This window comes from Littorina saxatilis, linkage group LG1 (assembly GCF_037325665.1).
Source record: "Littorina saxatilis isolate snail1 linkage group LG1, US_GU_Lsax_2.0, whole genome shotgun sequence".
Lineage (NCBI taxonomy): Eukaryota > Metazoa > Mollusca > Gastropoda > Littorinimorpha > Littorinidae > Littorina > Littorina saxatilis.
Window position 1 is genome coordinate 38,984,561 of NC_090245.1, and position 27,210 is coordinate 39,011,770.

The window sequence follows — 27,210 nt, forward strand, 5'->3', positions numbered from 1 at the left end:
GCAGCGCTGAAGCCGTTTGTGGACTCTCCTCAGGTGGACTGGAACGCCCTCGTCCCTCTCCAGGGATGGTTCCAGTCCGCTACCCTTCCGTGGCTGGTCACGGAATGGATCAGCAAGGGAGTTCCGATCGCCCTACCTCCCCCAGTCTTGGATCTGTTTACAGATGCTTCTCTGCGGGGATGGGGGGCACACACGGACCTACACACGGTGTCAGGTCTGTGGTCGGAGGAACAGAGCCAGTGGCATATCAACTTGCTAGAGCTGGAAGCAGTAGCTCTAGCTCTAGTCGAGTTTCTGCCCTCCCTGCAGGCCAAGCATGTTCGTCTGTTTACAGACAACACGACTGTGGCCGCCTATATCAACAAGCAGGGAGGCTCGCGGTCCCCGTCTCTCTCGGACAGGACCTGCGAGATCCTGAAGTGGTGTGCTCTTCACCACATCACGATCTCAGCCAGGTACCTTCCAGGGAGGCTGAACACTCTGGCGGACGAGCTCAGTCGCTCCGGCAGAGTGCTTCAGTCAGAGTGGACCATCACTCACGGGGCACTGCTGCGCCTTTGGGCACAGGTCCAAAAGCCTCTCGTGGACCTCTTTGCCACAAGGTTCTCGAAGAGGCTTCCGGTGTTCGTCTCGCCATTCCCGGATCCTCAGGCTTGGCGAGTGAACGCTCTGGACATTCCCTGGACGGGCCTGGAGGCGTACGCCTTTCCGCCTTTCCCATTACTCAGCCGAGTAATTCGAAAGGCGGAGCTGGAGGGGCCGACTCTTCTTCTTCTGGTCGCCCCTCTGTGGCCGTCGCAGGTCTGGTTCCCGGACCTGCTACGGCTCGCCCACGGGCCTCCCATTCCTCTCGCCCTTATGCGAGGGGAACTCGTGCAGCCCCGAACAGGCATTCCACACGAGGAGCCCAGTCTTCTGAAGCTTCACGTGTGGAGGTTGTTCGGGACTCACTGAGGCGCTCTGGAGCGTCATCCTTGACGCTGAATCTGGTGGACCGCTCGCACAGGGCGTCCACAGCGTCCGTTTACGCCTCACACTGGAGGTCCTGGGCCTCCTGGTGCTTGGAGAAGGGGGTAAGTTCGGTGGCGCCTCGCTCCATGCAGGTGGCCAACCACCTCTCTTTTCTTTTTTCGCAGGGTGCGTCTGTTTCCTCCTTGAGGGTCCGGCGCTCAGCTATCTCTGCGACGCTTAAACAGATCGGTAGATCAATTAACGTCGGGGGAGTGATTGCAGCAGTAATCAAGGGTGCTGCTCTCAAGCAGGCCAGGTCCAGGTGCCCGTCCCCCAAGTGGGACCTGTTTCTGGTCTTAGCATTCTTGCGTTCTTCGGAGTTCGAACCGCTGCGGGAGGCTAGTCTGCATAATCTTACTCGGAAGACGCTTTTTCTTCTTCTGTTGGCGACGGCCCGGCGGGGTAGCGAGGTCCACGCCCTGTCGGGTCTGCCAGAGGACATTTCTTTCGAGTCGGACGGTTCTGTGTCTTTGCATTTCCGTCCCGATTTTTTGGCCAAAAATCAGACTCCGGGGCAGGCCTCTCCGTTGGTTAGAGTCAAGGCTCTGACCAACGCGTTGGCTCCGGACGACCCTGATTTGGCCAACTGTCCTGTTCGGGCTCTCCGTTTGTACTTAGAGCGCACTCAGCCCGTGCGTTCCAAGTCTCAGAAGTTATTGTTTCTCTCCCTTCTTACAACTCGGGAGAGAGATGTCTCAAAGGTTACGTTGGCCCGGTGGGTGACTTCTCTGATAAGGCAAGCTTATGTTTGGAGTAGCACAAACTGGGGGGCGCTGCCTGCCTTTCCCCTGGACTCCCCCAGAGCCCATGAAACGAGGGCATGGGCATCATCGCTCGCAGTCCTACGCTCCATGCGCCTTGATGATGTTTTGTCTACTGCGTACTGGCGCTCTGAAGATATATTCCTGAATTATTATCTTCGGGACATTTCTGCCCTCCGCCAGGACGGCTCTCGTGCTCTGCCTGCACTCGTAGCAGCTGGTCAGGTTCTGACACAGACCTGTTTACACTACACATTGAGCGTAGTAAACTACGATTTTGGTCCCCAAACTACGCAACTACGCATGCTTGTCTTATACTACGCAAATGTTTTGTTTCGACTACACATTTTGACATTTTGAATACGCAAAAACGCGAGCGAGTTCCGATCCATAATTTGTACTAACCGGTTGTGTACTGCGTGCAAAACATGCCCGGCGCCCGCGAGAGTAGCGTAGTCAGTTGGTCTTGCTGCTGTTATTACAACTATCGCGGGCGTTTCAGCACATACTTTTCTGAACGCGGTCACTTCGTAGCTCATTCTTTCTGGAGGGAAAAAAATGGCTACAGCGACGAACACGGATTCAGAAGACTTTGGCGATCAACCGCCACGGAGCAAAAAAAGAAGCTTGGTCAAACTCCCAGCAAGGCTTTTCTGCCAAAGTACTATGAGGAGCATCCATGCCTAGTTTCGTGGAGAAAAGGGAAGCATTTTGCCCACTGCACTGTGTGCAACACGGCTTTTTCAGAGAAGCACAGTGGGCTTTACGACCGTGTAACCGCCACAAGAAAAGCACTTCTCATGAGGAATTCGAGAAATCCCGACCAAAGCAGAGGAAAAATTGGACTGTTTTGTGAAGAAACCCGTGCCAGGGAAAGAAGACCAAGACAAGCTCACTTTTGAGAGATCGGTAACCAGAGCAGAGGCAATGACCTGCCATATTATTATTATTGCTGACGCAAACCTGTTCTGTTTATATGCAAATTTGCCTTCATGTTGATACACATACTCCCAGTCCCTACTTTTTGTGACTTGATGTTCTCAGATTGTCACAGGTCTTGAATTCAACATAGCTTTTTTTTAACAAATGCATGGGTGAAACTTTTCCGCCTTGTGCGAAAATCCGCCAAATGAAATTGGTCAAATAAGGAATTCCTTATTTTGAAAATCCGATCTGTATTTTCTCTAACACAGTGACCGGACATCGCTGAATCTTTGTTTCCCTGAGCGCGCGAATTATCGGACTACAGCTTGGCATTTGTTATCATTGTTTACTGTGCAAATTTGTGTGTTTGAGATACCAGGAAAGGCCTACTTTTACCCTTAAAAAGCCTGATTTTTCGTTTTCTTCCGGGGGGCTTCGCCCCCCTGGGCCCCCTAAGAGGGCGTTGCCCCTGCACCCCACCAGGGCGTGGGCGGCCCCTGGACCCCGGCCTCATTTTCCTTATTTTTAATTCTGATCAGTTTCACCCATGCAAATGTTCCAAACTAGTTAATAATTTTTTTCTTAACAAATAAACTTAATGCTTGGCTTGTATTTTTGTGGGGGCTTTGTTTGTATTTGTATGAGGAGTATTGTTCACATTGTAATAGTTTTGTTTGGAGTGTTGAGTGTTTGTTTTAGTACGGTATAAGTAACTGTTCTGTTTTGCGGTTTGGGTTGATCAAATTGAAATACTACACATTCACCTGCCAAACTACACATTTGCCTTATTTTCACACCCAAAACTACACATGGTACATTTCAGGGGTAGGCAGGTCTGCTGACCAGAACGCGATGGTGAGTTTGAGTTTATTTCTTGCCCACCGCCATGTTGATGTTATCTGCTTTATGTGATTCGGATTAAGAATATGTAATTTAATGGAAAATTTCTAAGTAAATTTTCATTTCATTAATATACTTACCCGAATCACATAGTGAATTCCCTCCCTCCTTCCCCGCTTGTGGTTTTTAGTTTTTCTGAAGCCGTATGAGCGGTCACGTGGTGACAGAGAGGAAGTAGCTATATGGGAGGTAACTCCCAGGGAACCTGGCTGTTACCATGGCTATTCAAGCTTTTTGGTAGGGGTCGCTTCCCTTTGTTTGTTTTTTGATGGGTAGCGTTTTTTCAGTACCTAGCATCTCAGACGTAGTCAAATGCTTCATGTGATTCGGGTAAGTATATTAATGAAATGAAAATTTACTTAGAAATTTTCCATTATGATCGCTCATCTCTTGCTTTGATAGTCCCGATAAATGACATTTTGATTTCATTTCTGAGTATTGTTATTAGTATAACTGTGTCCATGTTGTTCAGTAGGGCCGAAAAACAGGAGTTGAGGTTAGCGATTTTCTTTAACTTGCCTTTGGATGGGAGGGGGGAGGATGAAAGGTGTGTCATTGCTAGAAAATAACAATTTCATTCAGATTTTAGTAATAATGCAGGTCAAACCCAACAGCGGGCGTGCGTTAAAATAGAATAGCTGGGTGATTGAAATAGAAGCAAATGTCATGAACGAATCAGCAATGTTGAATTCTAAAACACCAAAACAATTTTTTTCTCATGACAGCGTTGAAGGCAATGCTGTGCACAGTGGTTCCCAAGTATCTGGAGATCGCCAAGGAGGACCAGGATCGTACAGTGGTTATGGCCGCTGTGGACTCCCTGCATGAACTGTTAGAGAGGTTAGGACTTGCCGTCCTGCAGGTCACCAACACCACTGACGCCATCCTGCAAGGCATGAAGGATATTTTCACACACAAGGTAAGGGAAGCAAGGGCAGTGTTGTATCCCTGAAAGTCTTATGTTGTATGAAATTGTGAGTGAACAATGGCATTCTAGCATGGTTATTTGACCGCTTTCACTGCTGTACAATTTGTTCCCTTGATTTAATGGTTTACTCAAATCTATCTTGTTATAGGAAGTTGATAGTGCTTTCCATTGGTCCCCTACTCTACAAAGACGCCAACCCACCCCCACCGGCCCCATCTCTCACTACCCCTCCCTCTCTTATTCGAAAGCTCTTGAATGTGGATATGGTTCACTGGTCTGTTGATGAAAGTGTTGGTTTTTTAACTCACATGCGAAGCAAAAGTGAGTCTATGTACTCACCCGAGTCGTCCGTCCGTCCCCCCCGTCCCCCCCCCCCCCCCCCCCCCCCCCCCCCCGTCCGTCCGGAAAACTTTAACGTTGGATATTTCTTGGACACTATTCAGTCTATCAGTACCAAATTTGGCAAGATGGTGTATGATGACAAGGCCCCCAAAAACATACATAGCATGTTGACCTTGCGTCAAGGTCGCAGGGGCCATAAATGTTGTCTAAAAAACAGCTATTTTTCACATTTTTCCCATTTTCTCTGAAGTTTTTGAGATTCAATACCTCACCTATATATGATATATAGGGCAAAGTAAGCCCCATCTTTTGATACCAGTTTGGTTTACCTTGCTTCAAGGTCAAGGTCACAGGAGCTCTTCAAAGTTGGATTGTATACATATTTTGAAGTGACCTTGACCCTGAACTATGGAAGATAACTGTTTCAAACTTAAAATATTATGTGGGGCACATGTTATGCTTTCATGATGAGACACATTTGGTCACATATGATCAAGGTCAAGGTCACTTTGACCCTTATGAAATGTGACCAAAATAAGGTAGTGAACCACTAAAAGTGACCATATCTCATGGTAGAAAGAGCCAATAAGCACCATTGTACTTCCTATGTCTTGAATTAACAGCTTTGTGTTGCATGACCTTGGATGACCTTGACCTTGGGTCAAGGTCACATGTATTTTGGTAGGAAAAATGTGTAAAGCAGTTCTTAGTGTATGATGTCATTGCTAGGTTTAGTTATTTGACCTTGACCCTGAAGGTCAAGGTCATGTAAAGGTCAAGGTCAAGCATGTGAGTCGTATGGGCTTTGCCCTTCTTGTTAACTCGTGTTTTTGTGTTTTGGCATCTGACACCTCAGATTGTGCAACTCCTATTAACTAAATCTTCCAGCTTACTTCATTTTGTATTTCCTTAATTATCATACACAGTATTGTATGCACAGTGAGTACTGTTCAAGCGCATAGCTGCACCTCGATTTATGTGCTCTGTCATTTTTCAGCGCTTTGAGCAGGGTTAAACCCTGGATACATGCGCTATATAAATATTATGCATTATTATTATTATTTTATTGTCCTCAGTGGTTTGCACACATGGTGCCAAAAATGCCTTCACTCTTGACCACTGTCTATGCTCACCTAGTTTTCGAAACACTGTAGATTTGAACTTTTGTATTCACTGCTAAAATCAAACTTCCTACCTGCAGGTGGCATGCCAGGATCAGGAAGAAGATGAAGACGAACAACAGGCAGAGTACGATGGGATGCTGATCGAGTCGGCTGGAGATGTGCTGCCCATCATGGCTAGGCTGATGGGCGGCGAGGCATTCTCTCCCTTCTTTGCTTCCTTCCTCACTGACCTTCTAAAACGATTGGTGGGTATTGATGCTAGTTGAACATGGTTACATTCCCAGTTTGTTTGCTACCAGAAACAAAGTGGTGTAACACTTCCAGAGGTTATTTCCTGGCTACTAGCTTAACAGTACAGGCGTCCTCACAGTAGTTCAGATGTGATCAGGCAAATCAGAAATATGAAACGGATGGACAGCTAAGGTTTCAAAATCAAGGAACAAAAGACAAGTAGACAAAATAGAACAGAGCTCGGAACAAACATTTCTACAATATGGTGTTTAAACTTTGCAGTACATTCTTTGATTCAGAAACAAACCAATTCTCCTGCAAGGAACTCCTTGACAGAAGTATTGGAGAGGCTGGTGGTATTTGTGAATACTGTACTATCTCTTTTTCCTGATTTTGTCATTCTCTTTTTCATCTAGAAACAAACCAGTTCAACAGCAGAGAAGTCTTTCGCGGTGGGCACATTAGCCGAGGTGATAGAGTCGATCGGGCATACAACTATATTGTTTGTGGACACGCTTTACCCAGTGTTTGTACGCATGGTGAAGGAAGAAGACGATGAAGTTCGTAGCAATGCCGTCTTCGCTCTGGGCATGCTGGCTGCTAATGGAGGCGACAAGATGAAAGCGTGAGTATAGTGCTCTTTATGGGAAGAATAAAGGTTTGTGCAGACCTGGGAACCCATACGATGTAGCCGTATTTTGTACCCATGATTGTCTAGAATACGGTCAGTGGAACAAAAATACGACGAGAAAAATTCCTACACTAGTTTTTGTCACAAGCGCATCCCGAAGCTGATCCACTATTTTGACACATGATGACAGTTTTTGTCAGCAAACATCGATAGCAGCATTTGTTTTAAATGTATAAGTAAATTTATTTAACGGTGCGACGTACGCGTGTGAGGCATGTTTGAATCATAGATGTTCAAATGCTGTGTGGAGTACACTCATTTTTTTTAAAATGCACCACGTTTGTTTGAGAATGCTCCAAGTGCAAAAAAGGGGTTCCCAGGTCTGTTCGTGGATTCACACTACTCAGTGTTTCTCGGTATGGTGGAGGAGGAAGTTAGGCACAATATCGCATTCATTCTGGGCAGGCTTCCTGCCTATGAAGGAGAAAAATAAAGGTTCGTGTTCACATTTGTTTAGTTAGCTCCTTCAAAATAGATCACAGCATAGGTGAACCATCTGAGTGTTTATGTGAAGGAAAACATCCTGTGTAGATAAGGAACAAAGGATGCACCCCTTATACAAACTCTGAGAAACAAAGGGAATTAAGCTCTCTGAATGCATACAACATGTGCAATAGAGTAAGTGAGAGATATGCAGAACCAATCTCCTGGCACCTGAGAGAATAACAAAACATTGAAATGAACAAACAACTTCCATCCCCAAACATTTAATAACGTATGTATTTTCGATTCTCCTTATACAAACTGTTTCCCTGGGGCTCACTGCTTTCTACAAGCAACAAAGTGTAAACTATGTGACCTTTCTTGTTTCAGTCATCACGCAGACATCTTGAAGCAGTTGCTAGAGATGCTGAACGGAGAAGAGAATCTCAGAGTGATCGACAACATGTGTGCTGCCATCTGCAGGATGATTTGGACCAACGCTGCTAATCTCCCCTTAGAATATGTAAGAATGATGTTATTGTCAATGCATATTCGGACGTCCACTTTGACACCTTCGAAAAATGTTCAGCCTGGCTTTTTTCTTAGCTAAAATGATTTTGTCACTGACACCTTAGTCAATCTGTAAAATCAATTCATAACAAAACAAATACACACAGACACGCACAAAACTCTGACTCTGCAAAAGGAAGCAGCCAGAGTTGACTTTTTTGGGGGGAATATGTCCAAATGGAAGGATTCTTTTACGTCATGTAACATTTTGAACAGATCTATGCATGGTCTTTTGTTTAGAAAGGAAGATTTTTTTATGAAACTGTTAACAGCATTTTTGAGTCACTTGAGAAAAAGTGACTCTATGTAATCGGTCAGTGTTAGTCTGTCCGGCCGGCCGGCCGTCCGTCCGGCCGGCCGTCCGTAGACACCACCTTAACGTTAGACTTTTCTCGGAAACTATCAAAGCGATCGGGCTCATATTTTGTTTAGTCGTGACCTCCAATGACCTCTACACTTTAACGATGGTTTCGTTGACCTTTGACCTTTTTCAAGGTCACAGGTCAGCGTCAAAGGAAAAATTAGACATTTTATATCTTTGACAAAGTTCATCGGATGTGATTGAAACTTTGTAGGATTATTCTTTACATCAAAGTATTTACATCTGTAGCCTTTTACGAACGTTATCAGAAAAACAAGGGAGATAACTAGCCTTTTCTGTTCGGCAACACACAACTTAACGTTGGGCTTTTCTCGGAAACTATAAAAGTGACCGGGCTCAAATTTTATGTGAACGTGACTCCCAGTGACCTCTACACTTTGACGTCTGCTTTGGTGACCTTTGACCTTTTTCAAGGTCACAGGTATGTCTTGAAGGAAAAAAATTGAAATATCATATCTCTGAAACTATTCATCGGATTTGATTCAAACTTTATAGGATTATTCTTTACATCAAATTATTTACATCTGTATTGTGTTGTGAATAGCAATTTCTTCCTGTCCATCTGATGCCTCATATAATATTCAGAACTGCGAAAGTGACTCGATCGAGCGTTTGCTCTTCTTGTTTAATGTATGTGCAGATTGTCCCAGCTGTGATCCAGTGTCTGCCCCTGAAGGAGGACTTTGAAGAGAACACCACTGTTTTCACCTGTCTCTTGCAACTCTACCAGGACAACAACCCTCAGGTACTGCACTCAGTGATGTTGCTAACATTTCTTTTCTTCCGAATAGTTGACAAAATAGCCATGACAAGCGGAAGCTTTATGCAGTACTAGGCATCACTTTTCCCCCACCTTGAAATGGTTTGGCAATTCTGCTGAAATGACGGTAAACCTTTCAGCGTTTTGCCGCCAAACCACATCCCTATGTACTTATGAATGACCTACGTTAGGACTGAAACCTGGAATATGGTTAGACTGGTGTGGCAAGAAGCTTAATCATTACTTACTTTTTTCTGAAATGAGGCGTGATGATTGATGAGAATGATGATTAATCTGAATTAGTTCTCTCGTGCGAATTAATAAAAATCTCAACTTTTTTGTTTTGCTGTTGTTTCAGGTGATGAGCAATCTGGAAAAGTTGCTTCAAGTAGTCGCCACTATCCTTGGTACTCCACAGGCAAAACCAGGTGAGATTTGCTTCGTTAATTTTTTTATGTTTGTCGGGTTAGGACCTTGTAGGCAGGAAACTCCTTGTAATAAAAAAAAAAAATGGAAAAGATGGAGTTCTGTTGTTTGCTCCTGAAAGATGCTCTAACTTTAGAGGGTCCCAAGACGAGGAGGCATTTTGGAAAGACTTTTACAAAAGCATCATTTATCATGTCAGTTCAATTTTCTTTGTAATTTTGTGTCGGTATACATCCTGTACAGGAACTTGGATTTTGTGTAGGATTTTGTGTGCAGTTCTGTAGAACAACTTACCCCTTTTGCTCAAGTTCCCAGCATCGAGTTCCATTTTCTAATTCTTCACAGCGACATACAATTTTGTAGCTATATCTCTACAACAACAACTTACAATGTTTTGGATACGCAAAGATTTTAATCTAAATGAACTAAACTCTTCTTCTCAGACACCCAGAAGCTGCTGGTGCAGTTTGTTCAGAACGTGAAGGATAAATACCCAGAGAAGTACGGTTCCATCAAGGGTGGCATGCCCGGCGAGATGGCCAGCAAGCTTGACCACTGCCTGACCATCGACATCAACACCATCCCCACCACCAACGGCTGCCACAAGGGAGGGTGCTGTTAAACGAATCGGATTGGAAGCTGGGTGTTGTGTAGAAACCACAGAAAAATTTTACGACGAGAAAAATTGTGCTACAAGCTCTGTTGTGAACCATTTTTATCAAGATTCTGCTCACCATCTACAATTGTCACAAAGAAATGTACTGTTGAGAGGCAATTTGACATGAAGCTGGGTGTTTTGGAAGTCATTGGACGTCCCATTGGGGATTACTGACTATAAGGTTGTGTTATTTGCTGTGTTGAGTAAAGCTTTCATCTTCTTCTTCTTCAGACTTCAACAGTGAAAGTTTTTAGCAATTTCTGCCCCGCCATCTGTCCCTGCCACAAGGGGATGTGCTGTTGAGAGAAAAAAATGAGATATAGAGTTGAATGTTGTTAGCTGTCACACAGTGGACAGTTAGTCACTGAGGATACGACTGCGTGACTTGCTGTTTTGCATGAAGATTTGATCCATTTCTGCTCCACCACGGGCGTCAGTTCTATCCTCACCATGAACGGCTGCGACACAGAGAGAACAAAATCAGATATAAAGTTCAATGTTGTGTGGAAGTTGCTTCCTGTGCGGAGAGAGAATTTTGTGATGAATTGATTTCACAAAAAGTCACTCGTGCCTGTTAAGAAATTAATTCATTAAAAAAATTCCCAAAGAGCAAGCAGGATGTTGATTTTTGGTATGTGTCCAAGCAGAGAGATGTTTAATTTAAAAACCTGACCAGATCTAAGTTAGTGATACTGTTTGTTTACACAATGCTTTTGATGAAATCTTCGTGAGCAACAAAGTGATTTGCCTTGAAATTTTAAAAAAAAAAGATTGTAAATGACAAACTGGTTTGAAGTGAAAGGCTTCTGTGTGTTCCTAGCGATGAAGGTGAGATTGTTTTGAGACAATGAGCTGTACTTTAACAAATGCAGTAGAGCCACTTTTAACAAACTGCTGTAGAGATTAGCGATGTTGGTGATTGCTTTTCATTAGCATTTGCATGGGTGGGATTCTTCCGGTATATGCTGGAAATCCGGATTCGTCATGTCTGTGGTGACGTTTTTTTGGTTGTAGATGGCTGCAGGATGTTAATTATACAAATCCTTCAGCGTCTGGGGGCCCCCAGACCCCCCCTTAACATTCTTCAGGATTCATGACATTTGTCAGTCCCACCCATGCATTTGCAACACTGGGGAAGAAAAACAACAACACTTCTATCAAAGGTTCATTCTCCATTGCAATTGTGATCTGTGGGGAGAAAAATACTGTCAACTGCATTTGTGATGTTGATATTCCAATTTTATCAGCCAGGCTTGTGAAGAGAGTAGTTTGTGGTTTTTGTCCTGGTTCATGAGAGAGAAAAGATTGAAAACAAATTTCTGTTTGTTTCTGATAATGAAATGTTTTATTGTAAGAGACCACCAAGGCAGAGTATGTTGTCAGAGGTTTGCTAGAGAGGTTAAGTCAAGAAGTTGGAACAGTTTGTGAGCGCGGATCCTGTAAGTGTGAAACGTAAAGTCTTGAAATCTGCAAATGCCGTGGCCTTTCTGGGAAATGTACAGTGCTTGCATTCACAACTCTTTATTATTTTCAGTTTTGCTGGAAGATTAAAATGTCAACACAGGTCTTTTGAACGTTTTGAATGTTTTAGATTGTGTTGTTAGCACAAAGCTTTTGACTGCTGTTGCGTTTTGAATAGATATGGCTGTCATGAGGAGATGGTTGTGGCTTTTTGAGAAGTATAAAACAGTGTATCAGAAGAATGGTTTTGCAACACAAATCTTTTGAGGAGTTTGAATGTCATTTAAACATTTGTTTCTCAGCCTTTTAAAAACTTCAGTGTTGTGGTATGCTTTGTCATATTTATTTTGTTTTGACAAAAGACAGATTTTGTTCCCTATCTGAACTGATTGCCTTTGAAAGCTGAGCTCAACTTATCTATCTTTCGCAAGTGTACTACTTGTACTTCAGTAATTTTTGGGAAGTTTGTATAATATGACATTTTGTGTCGTCAGTCATGTCCGTTATATGTACGAGAACTTATATGTAGTGCTGGAGAATGCACTTTCAAGCTCAAAATAACGGATGCATAACAACACCCACATATAGGCATGGAGTGAACACTTGGCATATTTCTGTGTGTTGATTCTGTACAGATGTTTATTTGACTTGAAGCGATGAAGTACAAATCAATGTTCACAGGGTCTAAATGGGGTCAGTTGTTTAGTACGCATGACAAATGGAGTAATCGACAAGACAGTCAAGAGTTTGACTTGCACTTAATGAAATATGATACTAATGCATGCACAGCCTAGCGGTATCATTGTGAGTCATTTTGCCCTGCTGATATGCCGAAGTCACTGAGACAAACTTTGTTCTCGAAATTCTTTGTCAGTTTCTGGAAAACACGTAGGAGAAGCTGCAGAATATTTACATGACGCCATTATTTGCATTATGACATCTTCTCGACCTTTCGCTTTTGATGTCAGATGGTCAGGAAGAGATGTATTGGTTTGTTCAAGTGGTGTCGTTTGTCTTTAAAAGAGTTATTTTTACTCATACTTCTGAACTCATAATTGCACCGGCCTAGATACATTTTGGTATTTTGCATTGTTACGATAGGGCTACAGACTTTTACCAGTTACTTGTTTATGTTATTTCATGTTATTATTCATTTATCACCGTTTTGAACAGATCTTACTGTTAAGTGTAACTGTTTGTAATTGTAGCTGAACTTATGACAACAAAGACATTCACTGTATTGTGAAAACCCTGCACTCGGTTGGATGGAAGTCTCTTTCCGCTTTTATCTCCATGACAATCGTAAGGTTTTTTTCTCCACAAAACAGTGGAACCCCTCTGTTAAGACCAGAAAAATCGGAGAAAATCGGAGGGAGTCTTAAAATGGAGCTAAATGTACAGAGGTTATGAACAGAAAATGGGGAAAAATAAGGTCTACCAAGGGGGAAAGTCTTACATTGGGGGGGGGGGGGGGGGGGTGTCTTGTACACCTATGTTTTATCCATGCAGTCTCATGCTTGTGAGATCTGTTGTTTTGTCTGTTTCATTGATAAGGGTGCTATGCCTGTTGTGGGTTATTTCTGTACAGATTTGCCAGCTTTGTGCTGTTGTCTGCGTTTTGTCGTTGAGAATTTAGGGCTTTTCTGCACAGCTCTTAGTTGTACTTGTACAATATACCCACAAAAACAGGCACCAGTGTTATAACTGATTGACTGGGTGATGAAGGCATCCACAGCCCAGAAGCGGAACGGAATCCAGTGGACACTCTGGACACAGTTGGATGACCTGGACTTTGCAGATGACATGGCCCTTCTTTCCCATACCCAACAACAAATGCAGGAGAAGACCAGCACTGTGGCCAACAACTCCGCTCGATTTGGCCTCAACATCCACAAGGGGAAGAGCAAGGTCCTTAGGACCAACGCAACAGCCAACACGACCCCCATCACGCTGGATGGTGAAGCACTGCAAGAGGTAGACAATTTCACCTATCTCGGAAGCATTGTCGACAAGCAGGGTGGCACGGACGTTGATGTTAGAGTCCGGATTGGCAAAGCAAGAGCAGCTTTCCTTCAACTGAAGAACGTATGGGGCATCAGCAGACCTGAGCATCAACACCAAGCTCAGGATTTTCAACACCACGGCAGGGCCTCGCATCCACGTCGGACATCGGACATATGAGGATATTTTTTTCAAATGTCCTATACATTTTTCATGCAGGAGGACAAATGTCCTATTGTTTTTGTCACAAAGTGGTCAATGTCTGATTATTCTATCATTTGATCCGGACATCGTCAGTACTTCTCAATTTACAGTAGTTTGAATGCTATTTTATCGATGTATTGCGAAGCGATGTGTAGCAGACAAAATTAGACACTTTGTGCCTCTAGTACCAAAGAGTTTCCAAGGCTCGCAACTCGGAATGCTCGAAGCCAGTTGAGAGTTGCTTCCCTTCGCGCTTTCCCCGAAAATAACAAACATGCCGCCTAAACGAAAACTGATCCCAGAGAAGGGACAGAAGAAATTACACTTCAAGTCCCTTCCCTCATCATCTGTCAGTAGCACGGAAACTGAGCTAACATCGGAGCCGAAGAAAGACACTACCCCCTCCCTCACCCCCACGCGTAACTTCGTCTCAAGCTGGGCGACATCATTCCCGTGGGTGTCGCATGACCCAGAGAGGAAACTTAAGTTTTGCACCTCATGTCAGCACACATGGAAGTCCAACACTTTTACCGTTGGCTGTTCGAACTTTCGCAAATCGGCCCTTACCGATCATCAAGAAACCAAAGACCATGCGAGTGTGCCAGTACCATCTCTCCAGAGAGACAAGGAGATAGTTGAAACCCGACAGCTGACAAAACAAGAAAAGGGGGCAGAAACACTGCACTGACTCGATGTAATTTATTTTATATTTTCTGTTACCTTTTTACCAAGAAAAGTATTTTTGTTCTTTTACTGGTCAAGTTTAATTATATTTACGTTTTGTTACGGGAAAAAAATGTCCTATTGATTTGTTTTTGTTCAGGACAAATGTCCTATCACTTTTACATTGGCCAGGACATTTGTCCTATGCTACCTCTCATGGATGTGAGGCCCTGCCACGGTGAAGTCAGTCTTGCTGTATGGAGCCGAAACCTGGAGAACTACAGTTGCCATCACAAGAAAAATCCAGACCTTCATTAACACCTGCCTCAGAAGAATCCTCCGAATTCGCTGGCCTGACACCATCAGCAACAAAGACCTTTGGCAGCGAACAAAACAGATATCCGTAGAACAGGACATTCTGCAAAGACGCTTCCGGTGGATTGGCCACACACACCGCAAGACGACAACCAGCATCCCGCGACAGGCCCTCACATGGAACCCGCAGGGCAAGAGGAGACGAGGCCGGCCGAGAAACACCTGGCGTCGTGACTTGGAGGCAGAGGTGAAACACATCGGCTACACCTGGAGACAACTGGAGAGATTGGCCCAGGATCGGAGTGCCTGGCGAGCTCTTGTGGGTGGCCTATGCCCCGGACGGGGTCAAAAGCATAAGTAAGTAAGTAAGTAAGTGTTATAATTGAGAGGAAAGTAATAAAGCTGTGAAGAACCTGCATCAGTTCTCTATGATGGCATTGACAAGTAAATCTTCAGATGATATTCCTGTGAAATACTTGTTCAAATGATATCTGTTAAGGATACATTTATTTAGGTAACAAGGCAAGTAAACATTCACACCAGTGTTATTTACAGCAAGATTTAAGATTAGCGGTTTCAGTCTTTGAGTTTGATAATATTCAGAGTAAAATGTGGGCAGTGAAACTCATTTGTGCAATATGGCCAATGTTCTGCTAATGTGTGCTTGTAAATTCAATATATAAACACAAACCAGACACATAACTGTGTAAGACTGAGAGTCCTGTGATTTTGCCCTCTAGGAGGATGTTGTACTGTAAAATATTATAATTTATTTTATTCATGTTTTTTCTTAGCTTATGGCTTGTCTAGAACAGATAATTATCAGTATATCACTCATTTTATCTGCAAATTAATTTTGAAAAACAAGAGTTCTGTACTCATTCAGTGAGTACAGAAGTCTTTTGTTTTTCAACTTTGTTCATCTCACCACAGTCACTTTGTTGTTTAGATCTGCAAATTAATGTTACCTTTTGTTTCTGGAACTTTGTCAACTGAGAATGAGACAGCAGAGTTAAAATTCACACCAAAATGTGCAGTATCCCTGTTCCTGTTCTATAAACTTGCTTTGTCTCTTGTTTGAAAGTGTAATAAGAAACCACTGTTTGCAAACTTTTGTATGCAACCTGCTGTCCTTATCTCCGTTATTTTTTTGTCAATGATTAAACCTTCAACCTTGAAGATATTACTCGGATCTCACATTTTGGTCCATCTTAGTCTAAATACTTTGAGAGTGTGTCTGTGAGTGGCTTTATTTGAGTGTGTGTATGACATGCTACCTGTTTTCCACAATATTATAGTCATGTGCCTCATATGGTCACTGTTATTTTTATGAGTTTCAAGAAATAAAATTAAGTTTTTGATGTGTGATTTTATACTTTGCATTTTGATTGTGTGTGTTTTACATTCTTAATCTCATGAACTTTGCTTTGGGCATTATGCTGTAGAGACATTCATTTCTTTTTCCAGTCTCTTTATTTTGGAATTTGCAAAATTGTGACTTGTTGGCTTATTAGTATATAGGTGAAACGTTTGTGTTTTATCATTGTTCCATTCACCGTTTGCAATTGTGAAACTGACATTTTCGAATGACTGTAAGGTATTTTAGTTCTACAAGTTGTGATCGTGTTCAGTGGCACAATCAACAAGGTACACTCAGATGCACACATGGTATCAAAGGTTGTCTTTTTGTTCAAGAAAGGATTGGTATTTTTAACCTTATTTAAAATGGGATGAGGGAAGGAGGGGGGGCGAATGTACTTTTGCAATTTTTCCTGTTGCAGTGTTTTGGCTTGATGAACTTGAATTTTGAGCGCAAATTCCTTTTACATTCTGTTTTTTCACCGATTTTGATGTTACGGACAAAAATGGCTTTGCTCTGCTGCTGCAAATTCATTTGAATAAAAATTTCATGGAATTTCAATCTTGCTGTTATCGTGTGGGGGAAGTGTTTGTGTATGCTTGTGTGCGAGAATGAATTGCAGTTTTAAATGCACACAATGACACAGACAAAACAAATGTAAATTTCAGAACCTTCTCCTCGACGAGCTTTAATCCCAAACATTTGTTTAAAAATCATTAAAAAAATGATGACAAATATGGAAGAATATAAAGTGCATTCGGCATCAAGTTTCTCGGATCAATGCTCACAAACGTTACAGTTGTTTCATTCAATATTCAGCGCATGCGTTCAGCTGCACATGATCTCAGATGCTCATATATCACACCTTTTTTTTTAAACGAAATATACAAAAGTTTCTCAAGTTATCAAACCTCATGTTGATATACACACTGTTACATGCACACACAAACATACTAACCACACACATCTGTAAGAACAGCTCTTGATATAGATCAGTGATCTCAGGTGCTTCATAAAAAGTATGTGAACTTGTAAAGTGATGTCAACCATTCCCACGCCCCTAACAACGGCAGAACCTTTTCTCGCACACACATATGCACATACATACACACACACACAGACCAAACCTGTGCATTCACATTATTACATCACTAAAATCGAAAACTACCATTAAAATTCATTGCACTTCCAGTAGCCCGGTAGCTCAGTTGGTAGAGCACTGGACTTGTGATCGGAAGGTCGCAGGTTCGAATTCGGGCCGGGACGGACACGGGTCAACTTTATGTGCAGACCCAGAGACGGAAGCCATGTTTCACCCCCGTGTCATCACAATGGCATGTAAAAGACCTTGGTCATTCTGCCATAAGTGCAGGTGGCTGAATACACCTAAACACGCAGACACCTGGGTAGCGCGACTCCGTTGCTGCTAGCTTTCCACTAGGAGAAAGCGACCCGAATTTCCCAGCGATGGGACAATAAAATAATGAAAATAAAAATGAAATGAAAATGAAAATGAATGAAATGAAAAATGGCAGCAGATGCAATACTTAAGTACTTGCTGATACTGCCCCCCTTCTGGGGAAACTGGGCGTAAGGAGTCAGCCAGCCTTGACATATCCCTTGCAGAATATAAATTATTTATAATACATATCGCTTTCCTATTTTTAACTTCCCAGCTTTTGCAAGAGAAATGAATGATCAAGATCAAAAGCTTAGGCTTTCCATTTTTCTTCAATTTATCATATCCTCAATTCGCTGCAAGCATAATACGGCAATATATGCTTGCCCCACTGCACCATAAACCATGACCATTCTTAAAGCATTCAAACTTACACAGCATTGCATGCTTGTGCAGGGAGCTAGGATAAGAGTATGGATACTTTCAGCCCAAGTTTCATCTCAACAAACCTGTTAACTAATCATACCTCTTGTAGAGCACACTCATTCAGCCCTGCTACAGCAAAACCAAAGAAAACCCTCAAGGAGGCTTACAGTTCTGCATCATGTCATGGCAGGCAGCTAGGGTGAGACAATAGATAAGATCCTTTTACCCTGTACAGTTCACAACTCAACAATTCTGTGGATCTGTTCATATTTCTTGTGCTTCAGAGAAAACTTGTTTACCATTGGTCGTGATATTGGCCTGGTTTGCTACAGTGGGGCCTCAAAGCTCAACAAATCTGCCGGACTGCTCAGTACATGTATCTCTTGTGCCTCGGAGCACACTTGTTCACCATACTTGCTGCGAAATCAACCTGGTTCTTATTAGCAATCACTTCAAAGCTCAACAAATCTGCCAGACTGCTCATACCTCTTGTGCCTCAGAGCACACTCGTTCACTCTACTGGCTGTCTTCTTCTTCTTCTTGGCGTTCGCAGGCGCTACACATGCGGTCCGGCTCGGGAGATGAAGGTCATCGTCTTCTCCAGCTCCAGTTGCATGCCACGGAGCTTGGTTTGTAGTGGAGTGTGGGAGTGAAATCAACCTAGTTCGTTTAAGCCATCATGCACTTCACATGCAGGTCAATAAAAAAATCTGCCGGACTGCTCATACCTCTTGTGCCTCAGAGCACACTGGTTCACCATATTTATCGTGAAATCAACTGAGTTCATATAAGCCATCACTTCACAGGTCAACAAATCTGCCAGACTCCTCATACCTCTTGTGCCTCAGAGCACACTCGTTCACCGTACTGGCTGTGAAATCAACCTGGTTTGCAAAAGCAATCGCCTCGTCTCTCTTCCGGCTTCGATAGCCTCTTAACACGGCTGTGTGAGGATTGTCTTTGGCCTGAGGGTGTGCGGTCTTGTATTTGAACTCTTTGCGCGTGATCACCGGCAGAAGAAGGCCTGAGGGGAGGGGAACGAGGTCGTTTCCTGTGTGGGGGTCAACAAACTGCGGGTTGGCAAGGCGAATGGTAACGACGTCGCGCAGGGACTGCTCTCGAGCCTCCTCCAAGTCTGTGATGATTCTGTGAGGGTAGTTCTTGCCTGAAAAATTAGAAGGACAAATTGCATTTTTCTGAGTGTTTTTCTGCTTAACACAAAGATCGAGGCACATGAAAGTTAATCTTCAAACACACTACCAGCATGCCCCCATTCCAAGCTCATTTGCCCAACAATTATCCTGTTAAAGTTTTACCGTACTTTCCGGGTGACAAGGCGCTTCGTTATCTAAGACGCACCCCCTTCTTTTTAAAAAAAATTGTAATCCAGTCACCCATTGGACGCAGGGGGCCGATAGGGCGCACCAAAATTGAAAAAATATACCGGTAGTGAAGAATGAAAATAAGCCGGCGAGATCAAAGCCAGGTCCATTGTTTATAGACAGGACCTTCTTCCCAGGGGTCAATGACCCAGTTTTTGCCATGAGAGGTGGTTCCTGTCATATCTGAGAGAGGAAACACTTCCTGCTTCGGGGTCAGTGACCGAGTTTAACAGAGTCGAACTCTGTGTGTGCGGCGAGATCAAAGACATTGTGATAGCTGGGTGGCCTTGTTTATAGACACGACCTTCTTCCCAGGGGTCAATGACCCAGTTTTTGCCATGAGAGGTGGTTCCCCTGTCATATCTGAGAGAGGAAATACTTCCTGCACCGGGTCAGTGACCGAGTTTAACAGAGTGGAAATAATTATGTGTGCTCTGTGTGTGCGGCCAGATCAAAGGCAGGCATTGTGATAGCTGGGTGGCTTGAGAGCTCGAGGAAACTTGGCCAGGGCAGTACCTAGTAGCTGAAACATGCATTATCACAAGTTGTTTGACTGGTACTCAGGCGGTCTCTTTGATTTTTTTCGTATTTCATACACGGATTAGACGCTTCGTTATACAAGACGCAGGGGTCGAACTCGAGGAAAAAAGTCGCGCCTTATGACCCGGAAAGTACGGTACTTAAAACTGTCTTTTCACGTCTGTACTGACGGATTTTTTGTCTTTGTGTGCATGCGTGCATATGAACATGCAGCGATTTTCAAGATATTTGGTGATTAAATGGGTTTGGAATTTTCTGTGCAGAAGCTAGAGTTGTTTGATTAGGACAGAGGGTGAGTTAGTTTCATACCATCTAGCTGATTTCTTTCCAAGGCATGACGTGACATATATGCTACTACTTTTACTAACAAAAGAATCATAAGATTGATGACACACTAGCGCATAAACACTCATACAATTCCAGAGGATAAAAAGACTACTGTAGATAACAATTTAACCTCACCAATCTCAACACCAGCTCTGCGCAGAATGGACGGAGGACATTTCCAGGGTTTGTGAACGAAATCATCAGGAAGGGCAGAGAACTCTGGACACCACTGCCGCACATAGTCTCCCTTGGGGTCACAGGTTAAGGCTGCATCAACAGGGTGCATGACAAAGTTCCACTGGTCAAGGCCACTCATGCCCCCGTTCTGCCACATCATGGCGTTGATGGCTACATCTGCGTCGAGCAACGTGTCCTGTTGTTCACAGAGAATGGATGGTTTTGTAAATGAGTAAATGCTGGAGAAAATTAAATACTGGTTCAGAAAAACAAATTGAGCAAAATTCAAGGCACCTTTCCTTAATCATCATTAGTAAATGAAGCCATTCTTTTGACACGACCATACCACCCCCCTCCACCACCCACTCACACATCAATAAAACATGACCGCAGAGTTGACCCCAGGACATTCGGTCACTTTTGATTTCATTTCATTACTTTAATGTCCCATAGCTGGGGTCGCTTTCTCCCAGTGGAAAGCTACAAGTAGGAGCAACAATAGCAAGAGTCGTGCAACAAATGTGTGTGCATGCTTTTTTAAAGTGTAATATATCAGCCACCTGCTCTTTTGACAGCATGACCAATTGCAAGATCTTTTACGTGCCACACACAGTGGTGACACGGAGGTGGAACATGGATACAGTCCCTGAATGCACATTAAGTTGACCCGAGTCCGTCCTGGCCTGGAGTTGAACCTGCGACTTGAGCATCACAAGCCCAGCTCTCCCCCCCCCCCCCCCCCCTCATTCCCCCCGTTCATTTTGTAAACTAAGCATGCAGGAGGATAAAACCTTGCATCCACTGACCTGAAACCAGGCGTAGCCGTGCTCCCAATGCAGATGGAGGTAGGAGATGAGGAAGGAAGCCACCACATGACGCATGTAGTTGTTCATCCAGCCTGTCAACCACAGCTGCCGCATCGCCGCATCCACCAGGGGGTAACCTGTGTTCCCTTTCTGCCACGCCTTCAGGTGAGCTTTGCTCTGGCTCCATCGCTGCTTCTGTGGAGTAAAAAAATAAGGTGAGTATTTTGTGAGCTGCTAACTGTCTGCAGTTTTTTTTCCATTAAGAGGGTTATGTTTCAACAGGTATATGCCCCATGATGCCAATTCATTGTCTGTGAGAAGCATGCATACTTGCAATATATAACCTGGGTTTTAGGCATCTCAAAATAATTAGACAACACAAGTTCAATATCAAAAGAGAAGATATATGGTCTTGACAAACTGCATTACAAACATGTTCGGACTCTCTCAGTGCCCGAGTTGTACACATGAAACATTCACTGATTCAACCATCATACAAACAAGTACATGTACCAGCACAAGAAATAAATCAACTGGTAAAGAAATTATCAACAGACTAGATTTTATGCATATTACTCAGTTCTATCAATTCTTCGCACAACCATTATTCTACCTTTCCATACCTGGTAATGCACTCTCATAGGCTTGCTGGGAATCTCAGGGAACTTTGAAAGCAGCCAATAGGAGAGGTCCCGCCAGGCCAGTTTGCGCAGAAACTTGGGCGACCTCAGACCCTGTGCGTGTCGCAACACAGAGCGGGGGCTGACCTGACCAAAGTGTAGGTACGGAGAAATACGGCTTGTGTTTGGCATATCTGAACGCCCAGACTCCTTCTCATAGTTGCGAATACCTGATGAATGAATGGAAAAAAGAGAAATGAGCATATATTTGTACGCGCGCAGAATTGATAAAAATACCAGACAGATCTTTAATTCTGCCTTGAAAAGAGCCAAGAATATTGTGAGAAAACTGATCCACTTTTGACTGTACCATTTTCATGACAACATGTTCAGTATCAACAAACATTGGGCATTAATTCTATTTTAATACATTTATAACCCATCACAGTCTGAGCTCAATGAAACATAAAAAAACAAATTTCTTCTGAACAGATGTTATGCATTTAATGTATACATGTGTGGTTTACTCTGAGACTCATTACCTCCATTCACAAACAAATCCAGTGCATTCCAGGCGCCATCTTCAGAGAAGTCCCAACTTTCTCGTATCACTTTTGCCCAATCAATCTGTAAAAAAAAATACAGATTAACATCATACTCATATTCAACTAATTCTAAACACAATTAAAAATACTGTGGTAATATTATATGTTTAACAAATGAAACACAAAAATGTCGAAGTCCAAACAGCAGACAGATAGATCCTAGCACACAGCACTACCCTGTAATGAAATTGGACACAATACCTTGAATACAGACATATTACATACCATCTGAATGCTATCAATCTCTTTAATTAATCTGTTATCATTAAAAGAGCATCCACACTAGATCTTCCCACATTCGTTTCATTTTCTTATATGACATACAAACAGCGTTTCACATAGCTTGGCTGTTATTAAAAATAAATTCATTCACACTAAATCTTCCCACTTTATCTCTCCTTAATCTTCTTCTTCTTCAGTGTTCATGGGCTGAAACTCCCATGTACACTCGTGTTTTTGCATGAGTGGATTTTTACCCTGCCATTTAGGCAACCATACGCCGCTTTTGGAGGAAAAATGCTGGGTATTTTTGTGTTTCTGTAACCCATTGAACTCTGAAATGGATAACAGGATCTTTTCCGTGCGCACTTGGTCTTTTGCTTGCGTGTACACACGAAGGAGGATAAGGCACTAGTCTGCACATAAGTTGACCTGGGAGGTCGGAAAAATCTCCACCTTAACCCACCGGGCGCGGCCGGGATTCGAACCCACGACCTTCCGCTTAGGAGGCCGGCGCCTTACCACTATAGGCCATTGCGCCCGTCATCTCTCCTTAATGACATACAAACAACTTTTCACATGACTTCACTTACAATTGTGCCATCTCTTCGTTGTGGCAGTCGTGCCAGATCAAGCTCCCCCAGAGACTGACTGTGCGGCATTGACACAGAGGTAGGTAAAACTGATGGTTTATCTACAGGAAAGCCAATGGAGTCTTTGGAAGACTGGCGGCAGCACTCCATGAAATGGGTCACAGATCCGATACCTCGCATGCCGATGGATTCCGTGTTGACCGAGTCTGGTGCATGCAGTAGATAGGAGTCAAATCGTTTCACCTCCACACCTGAAAAAAGAAAAGCTGTGGTTGTAAACATTTTGTCATTCTTGGCTAGAAACATGTAAAAGTCTAAAATGCAATTTTGATGCATGTTCGAAATGGTTAACCTCCTACATCCCTGACATTTCATATCTATAGCTAATTAAAGCTGATCTCGAATATTCTTGACCATGTGTGGTACAGACCCAAGCACATACAAAATAAATTGGTACTTGGTCCAATACTTGCTTTCATCACTTGCGGTTAAAATTGCAGTCACTAAAGCTGATGGGGTCTATGTCGACCAAAAGAGTGGGATTCCCTGAAGGTGGAGTTCCTGGAGAGGGATTCCCTGTATACAGGGAATCCCACAGGGTGGAGTTTTTCAATAAAACTTGCAAACCATACTCGAATGTCTAAGAAATATCAAAAAAGATAGAAAAACATCAAATTCTACCGATGTTGCCAAGCATCACGTGACTTTCAGCGATATCAGCGACACGCTACAGGAACTAAATCCTGTGGTATTCCCTGTATACAGGGAATCCCCCTCCAGGAACTCCACCTACAGGGAATCCCACTCTTTTGGTCGACATAGACCAAATCAGCGTCACTAAAGGCAGATCAACAGACCATCACCTCTCATTATATTTTTAAACTTTGCACAAGCAAATCCTCCACCCGTATCCATTAAGTGAACCATTCGCGCACGTATATTTCTTGCTAAAGCTCCATTACAAATTTGCAAAAACTGTTGGAGAGGTCTTCCTCATACTTAAATGTTACAAAATAACAACAACAAAAAACAAGCTTTATACCACAGAGAAATTGATACATACAAAATCACACCTTTTAACTGCAGTGAGGCAGAGATCTTGTCATCCCTGGCTTTGAGGCATGGTTCATACAGGTTGTTCATCACCACAGATCCCGCACCTGTCTCGGACACCAGCGACAGGATCTCCTTCTGACTGTCTGCAGCTTTACGGAACACTATTCTGTTACTGTACTCTCTCTGCACAGCGTTGTCCAGCTCCCTCAAAGCAAAATGCAGCCAGTATTTGGTTGCCCCTCCCGCTGCCAGCGGCCCTTCTTCTGTTTCGTTCCAGAGAAATGCCAAGATGACAGGGGAATTGGTTTCATGGGCTGCCACAAGCGCTGGGTTGTCATGGAGCCTTAGATCTCTTCTCAACCAGTATATCACTGGCTTGTTGGAAATGTGGCGCATAGGTCCTTGACAATGCTGCTGCTGTCCTTTCTTCTTTTTGTTCTTGCGCTTGGCATTATTGTCTTCTGATGGGTTCTCTTCTTGATTCCCAGAACCTATGCGTCTGATTGTGTCGTTTTCTTGGGTACTGCCACAAACTGAAACTGCACCATGGAAAACGGGTGGCTTGGGACTCTGTCCAAATTTGATATTTTCTGTGTTGTTGACTGACAGTGAGGAACCTGTACCACAGTTAACCGAAGCTTTAGTTCTGCTTGCATACGTTGGAACATTGTCACGGTCAGTGACGGTGGTTCTGTGTGTTGGTGAAGGTTTTGAAGCGCTGTCTGTAGCAGACGACAGTTCTTCTCCTGTAGCAGACGACAACCTCGTGTCCGTCTGAGACAATGCGATTGCTAGCTCAAGATCAAGTTGTTCCCCAAAAGATTCTGCTTCTACAGAACTTATATCGCAATCTTCGCCGACTAAAGACGAAAAATAGTTTGTGTAGATATCATGTAACTGCTTCCATATTTGCCCATTTTGCTGTAACGCTGCTCTCGACACGATGTTATGAAACTGAAGTTTCGTCTGCTCTTCGCCAAGCACGGACAACATCATACAAAAACATTCCTCTGAAGACACAGATCCATTCTTAAAATCTCGGACAATGTTGACAGCATCCTGAAAACCTAAAGTCGACATCTTGATCAATCTCGTTCACTTTAAAACAGTCATAACTTACTTAGGAAGACCACAAAGCCTCTCATACACCGCAAGTTTTGTTGTTTTGTAACATGCGAGTTGTTCGTTACTTTCCGGTACCTTCCGCCGGTATACAGACGTTTCGCACTTTCGCCGTTTCGCACTTTGACGATTCGCACTTGTGCGAATCGTCACAAGGAAAAAGTTCGAACCGTCAGCATCAGGTGCGAATCGTCATAGTGATAGGTGCGAATCGTCACAAGGAAAAAGTTCGAATCGTCAGCATAATAAGGTGCGAATCGTCATAGTCATAGGTGAGCGATTTTGGTGTTGTTGTTGGGCGCAAAGTAAGAATCCGGGGCAGAGTTGGAATAATCGGGATTTCCCGAAACCTCATTTGATTTCCAACAAAGCGCCGCATTTCCGGAAACGAGCTGCCTCGTTCTAGAAATGGCAACCCTTCGACTGGCACAAAAAAGTATACCCTTTTCACAGGTCATGAATAAGGTATATGTGAAAAAGCAAGGTCTTATACAGGGGAAATCTTGGGGGGGTGGGGGCATTACACTGTGTAACAATTCTCTCAGTGACACTCAGCGCATGCAGCTAGCTAGTTGCTGCTGTCTCGATCTATTTTGAACACAATGATTTTTTTTTCTCAGAGTAGAGTGTTAGTTTGTTACAACAGGCTGAAATCATCTTTAATTTGAATCAACATTTTGCAACAATCAATCACATCAATATAGCGCACAGACTTACACATCACGTTTCAAGAGCCGAGAGAGAGAGAGAGAGAGAGAGAGAGAGAGAGAGAGAGAGAGAGAATTGCATGGCTTGTTGTGACAGGTGTCATGTTGATACAATGTTGCCATTGTATCATGGAAAACAAATTGATGAGGCTTGGTGTCGCAAGGTCGTGTTAACGAAACGTCAAAAATGACGTCAAAATAGCAGAATGCTAAAGCCGGCATGCGATCATACTGGAAAATCACCTACGCACACCAGATCCGCTCTTTGCCGGCTCACATATATATTTGAGGCCAGTACTATCACAGGGCCGCCCAACTCATGTCCCAAAATAGGTCATAGCTACCTGAGAGGACGTAAACTCCACCCCCTTAGTTTCTGAATAATCATAACCATGAAGCAAAGATCATTGCTGTCGTTTCTGCCTCCAAGAGGTCAGGAAAGCCCCTAATTGTCAGACACTGAAACTGAAAGTGATTCACGGCCTACAGAATACAGAATACAGTATTTATTGAGCCAAGTGACATTAAAAAACATTTAAAGCACAAGGAATTTAGCGTAGTGTTGGTAAAATCACGCACACACACACCCACACACACACTGACACACACACACACACGCCCACACATACACTGACATACACACCAACACACACACGCCCACACTACAGCAGTCACGATCACACCATCACACGCAGGGCAGACATGAGGTAAAACAAATGACAATCATCTATTAAAAGAAAATGTACAAAGAGTGGTCTAAGATGCTGGTGGAAGGGTCTACACAGAATACAATTTTATAATCTAATGCATAGTTAGAACTAGCCCATCCCCTCCACCCTCCCACTCATGAATAACTAAAATAATGCAGCTAAAAATTTTTTTTTTAAAATTAAAAAAATCACACATCAAAGTCCCACTCAAACCCCCCCCCCCCCCACCCACCCACCACCACCACCACCACCACCTAACACTGAGTCACAGGATGTGGTGAGCTCACCGCCAGCAGGATCACCGACTGCGAGGCTGCCCAACTGAGGGATGGGATGCGTTAAGGGAGGAAACAGCTTGGGGGAAGAAAGAGGTCTGGAGACGTCGA

At 43.5% G+C, this 27,210-nt stretch overlaps 3 protein-coding genes across 3 annotated transcripts in view; 2 read left to right on the plus strand and 1 right to left on the minus strand.

The window, feature by feature from the left end:
• Positions 1-16,696, plus strand: part of LOC138969095 (importin-4-like) — a 51,420-nt gene extending 34,724 nt beyond the window's left edge. The window contains exons 23-29 of the mRNA XM_070341803.1: positions 4,322-4,515; positions 6,068-6,235; positions 6,638-6,846; positions 7,726-7,858; positions 8,928-9,032; positions 9,406-9,475; positions 9,917-16,696. Coding sequence (XP_070197904.1) covers positions 4,322-4,515; positions 6,068-6,235; positions 6,638-6,846; positions 7,726-7,858; positions 8,928-9,032; positions 9,406-9,475; positions 9,917-10,095 — 1,058 coding nt within the window. The 3' untranslated portion in view covers positions 10,096-16,696. The remainder of the gene's footprint in view (positions 1-4,321; positions 4,516-6,067; positions 6,236-6,637; positions 6,847-7,725; positions 7,859-8,927; positions 9,033-9,405; positions 9,476-9,916) is intronic.
• On the plus strand, positions 13,312-13,773 carry LOC138974068 (uncharacterized). The gene has a single exon (XM_070346795.1). The coding sequence runs from the start codon at positions 13,312-13,314 to the stop codon at positions 13,771-13,773; it is 462 nt and encodes a 153-aa protein (XP_070202896.1).
• A 97-nt stretch (positions 16,697-16,793) lies between the features above and the next one.
• LOC138969102 (deoxyribodipyrimidine photo-lyase-like) lies at positions 16,794-25,485 on the minus strand. Its single transcript, XM_070341816.1, has 7 exons — positions 24,303-25,485; positions 23,230-23,480; positions 22,355-22,439; positions 21,816-22,042; positions 21,193-21,387; positions 20,345-20,582; positions 16,794-19,125 (listed from the first exon to the last, which is right to left on the minus strand). The coding sequence occupies exons 1-7, from the start codon at positions 25,363-25,365 to the stop codon at positions 18,761-18,763; spliced, it is 2,424 nt and encodes an 807-aa protein (XP_070197917.1). The 5' UTR covers positions 25,366-25,485; the 3' UTR covers positions 16,794-18,760.
• Positions 25,486-27,210: the final 1,725 nt, after the last annotated feature.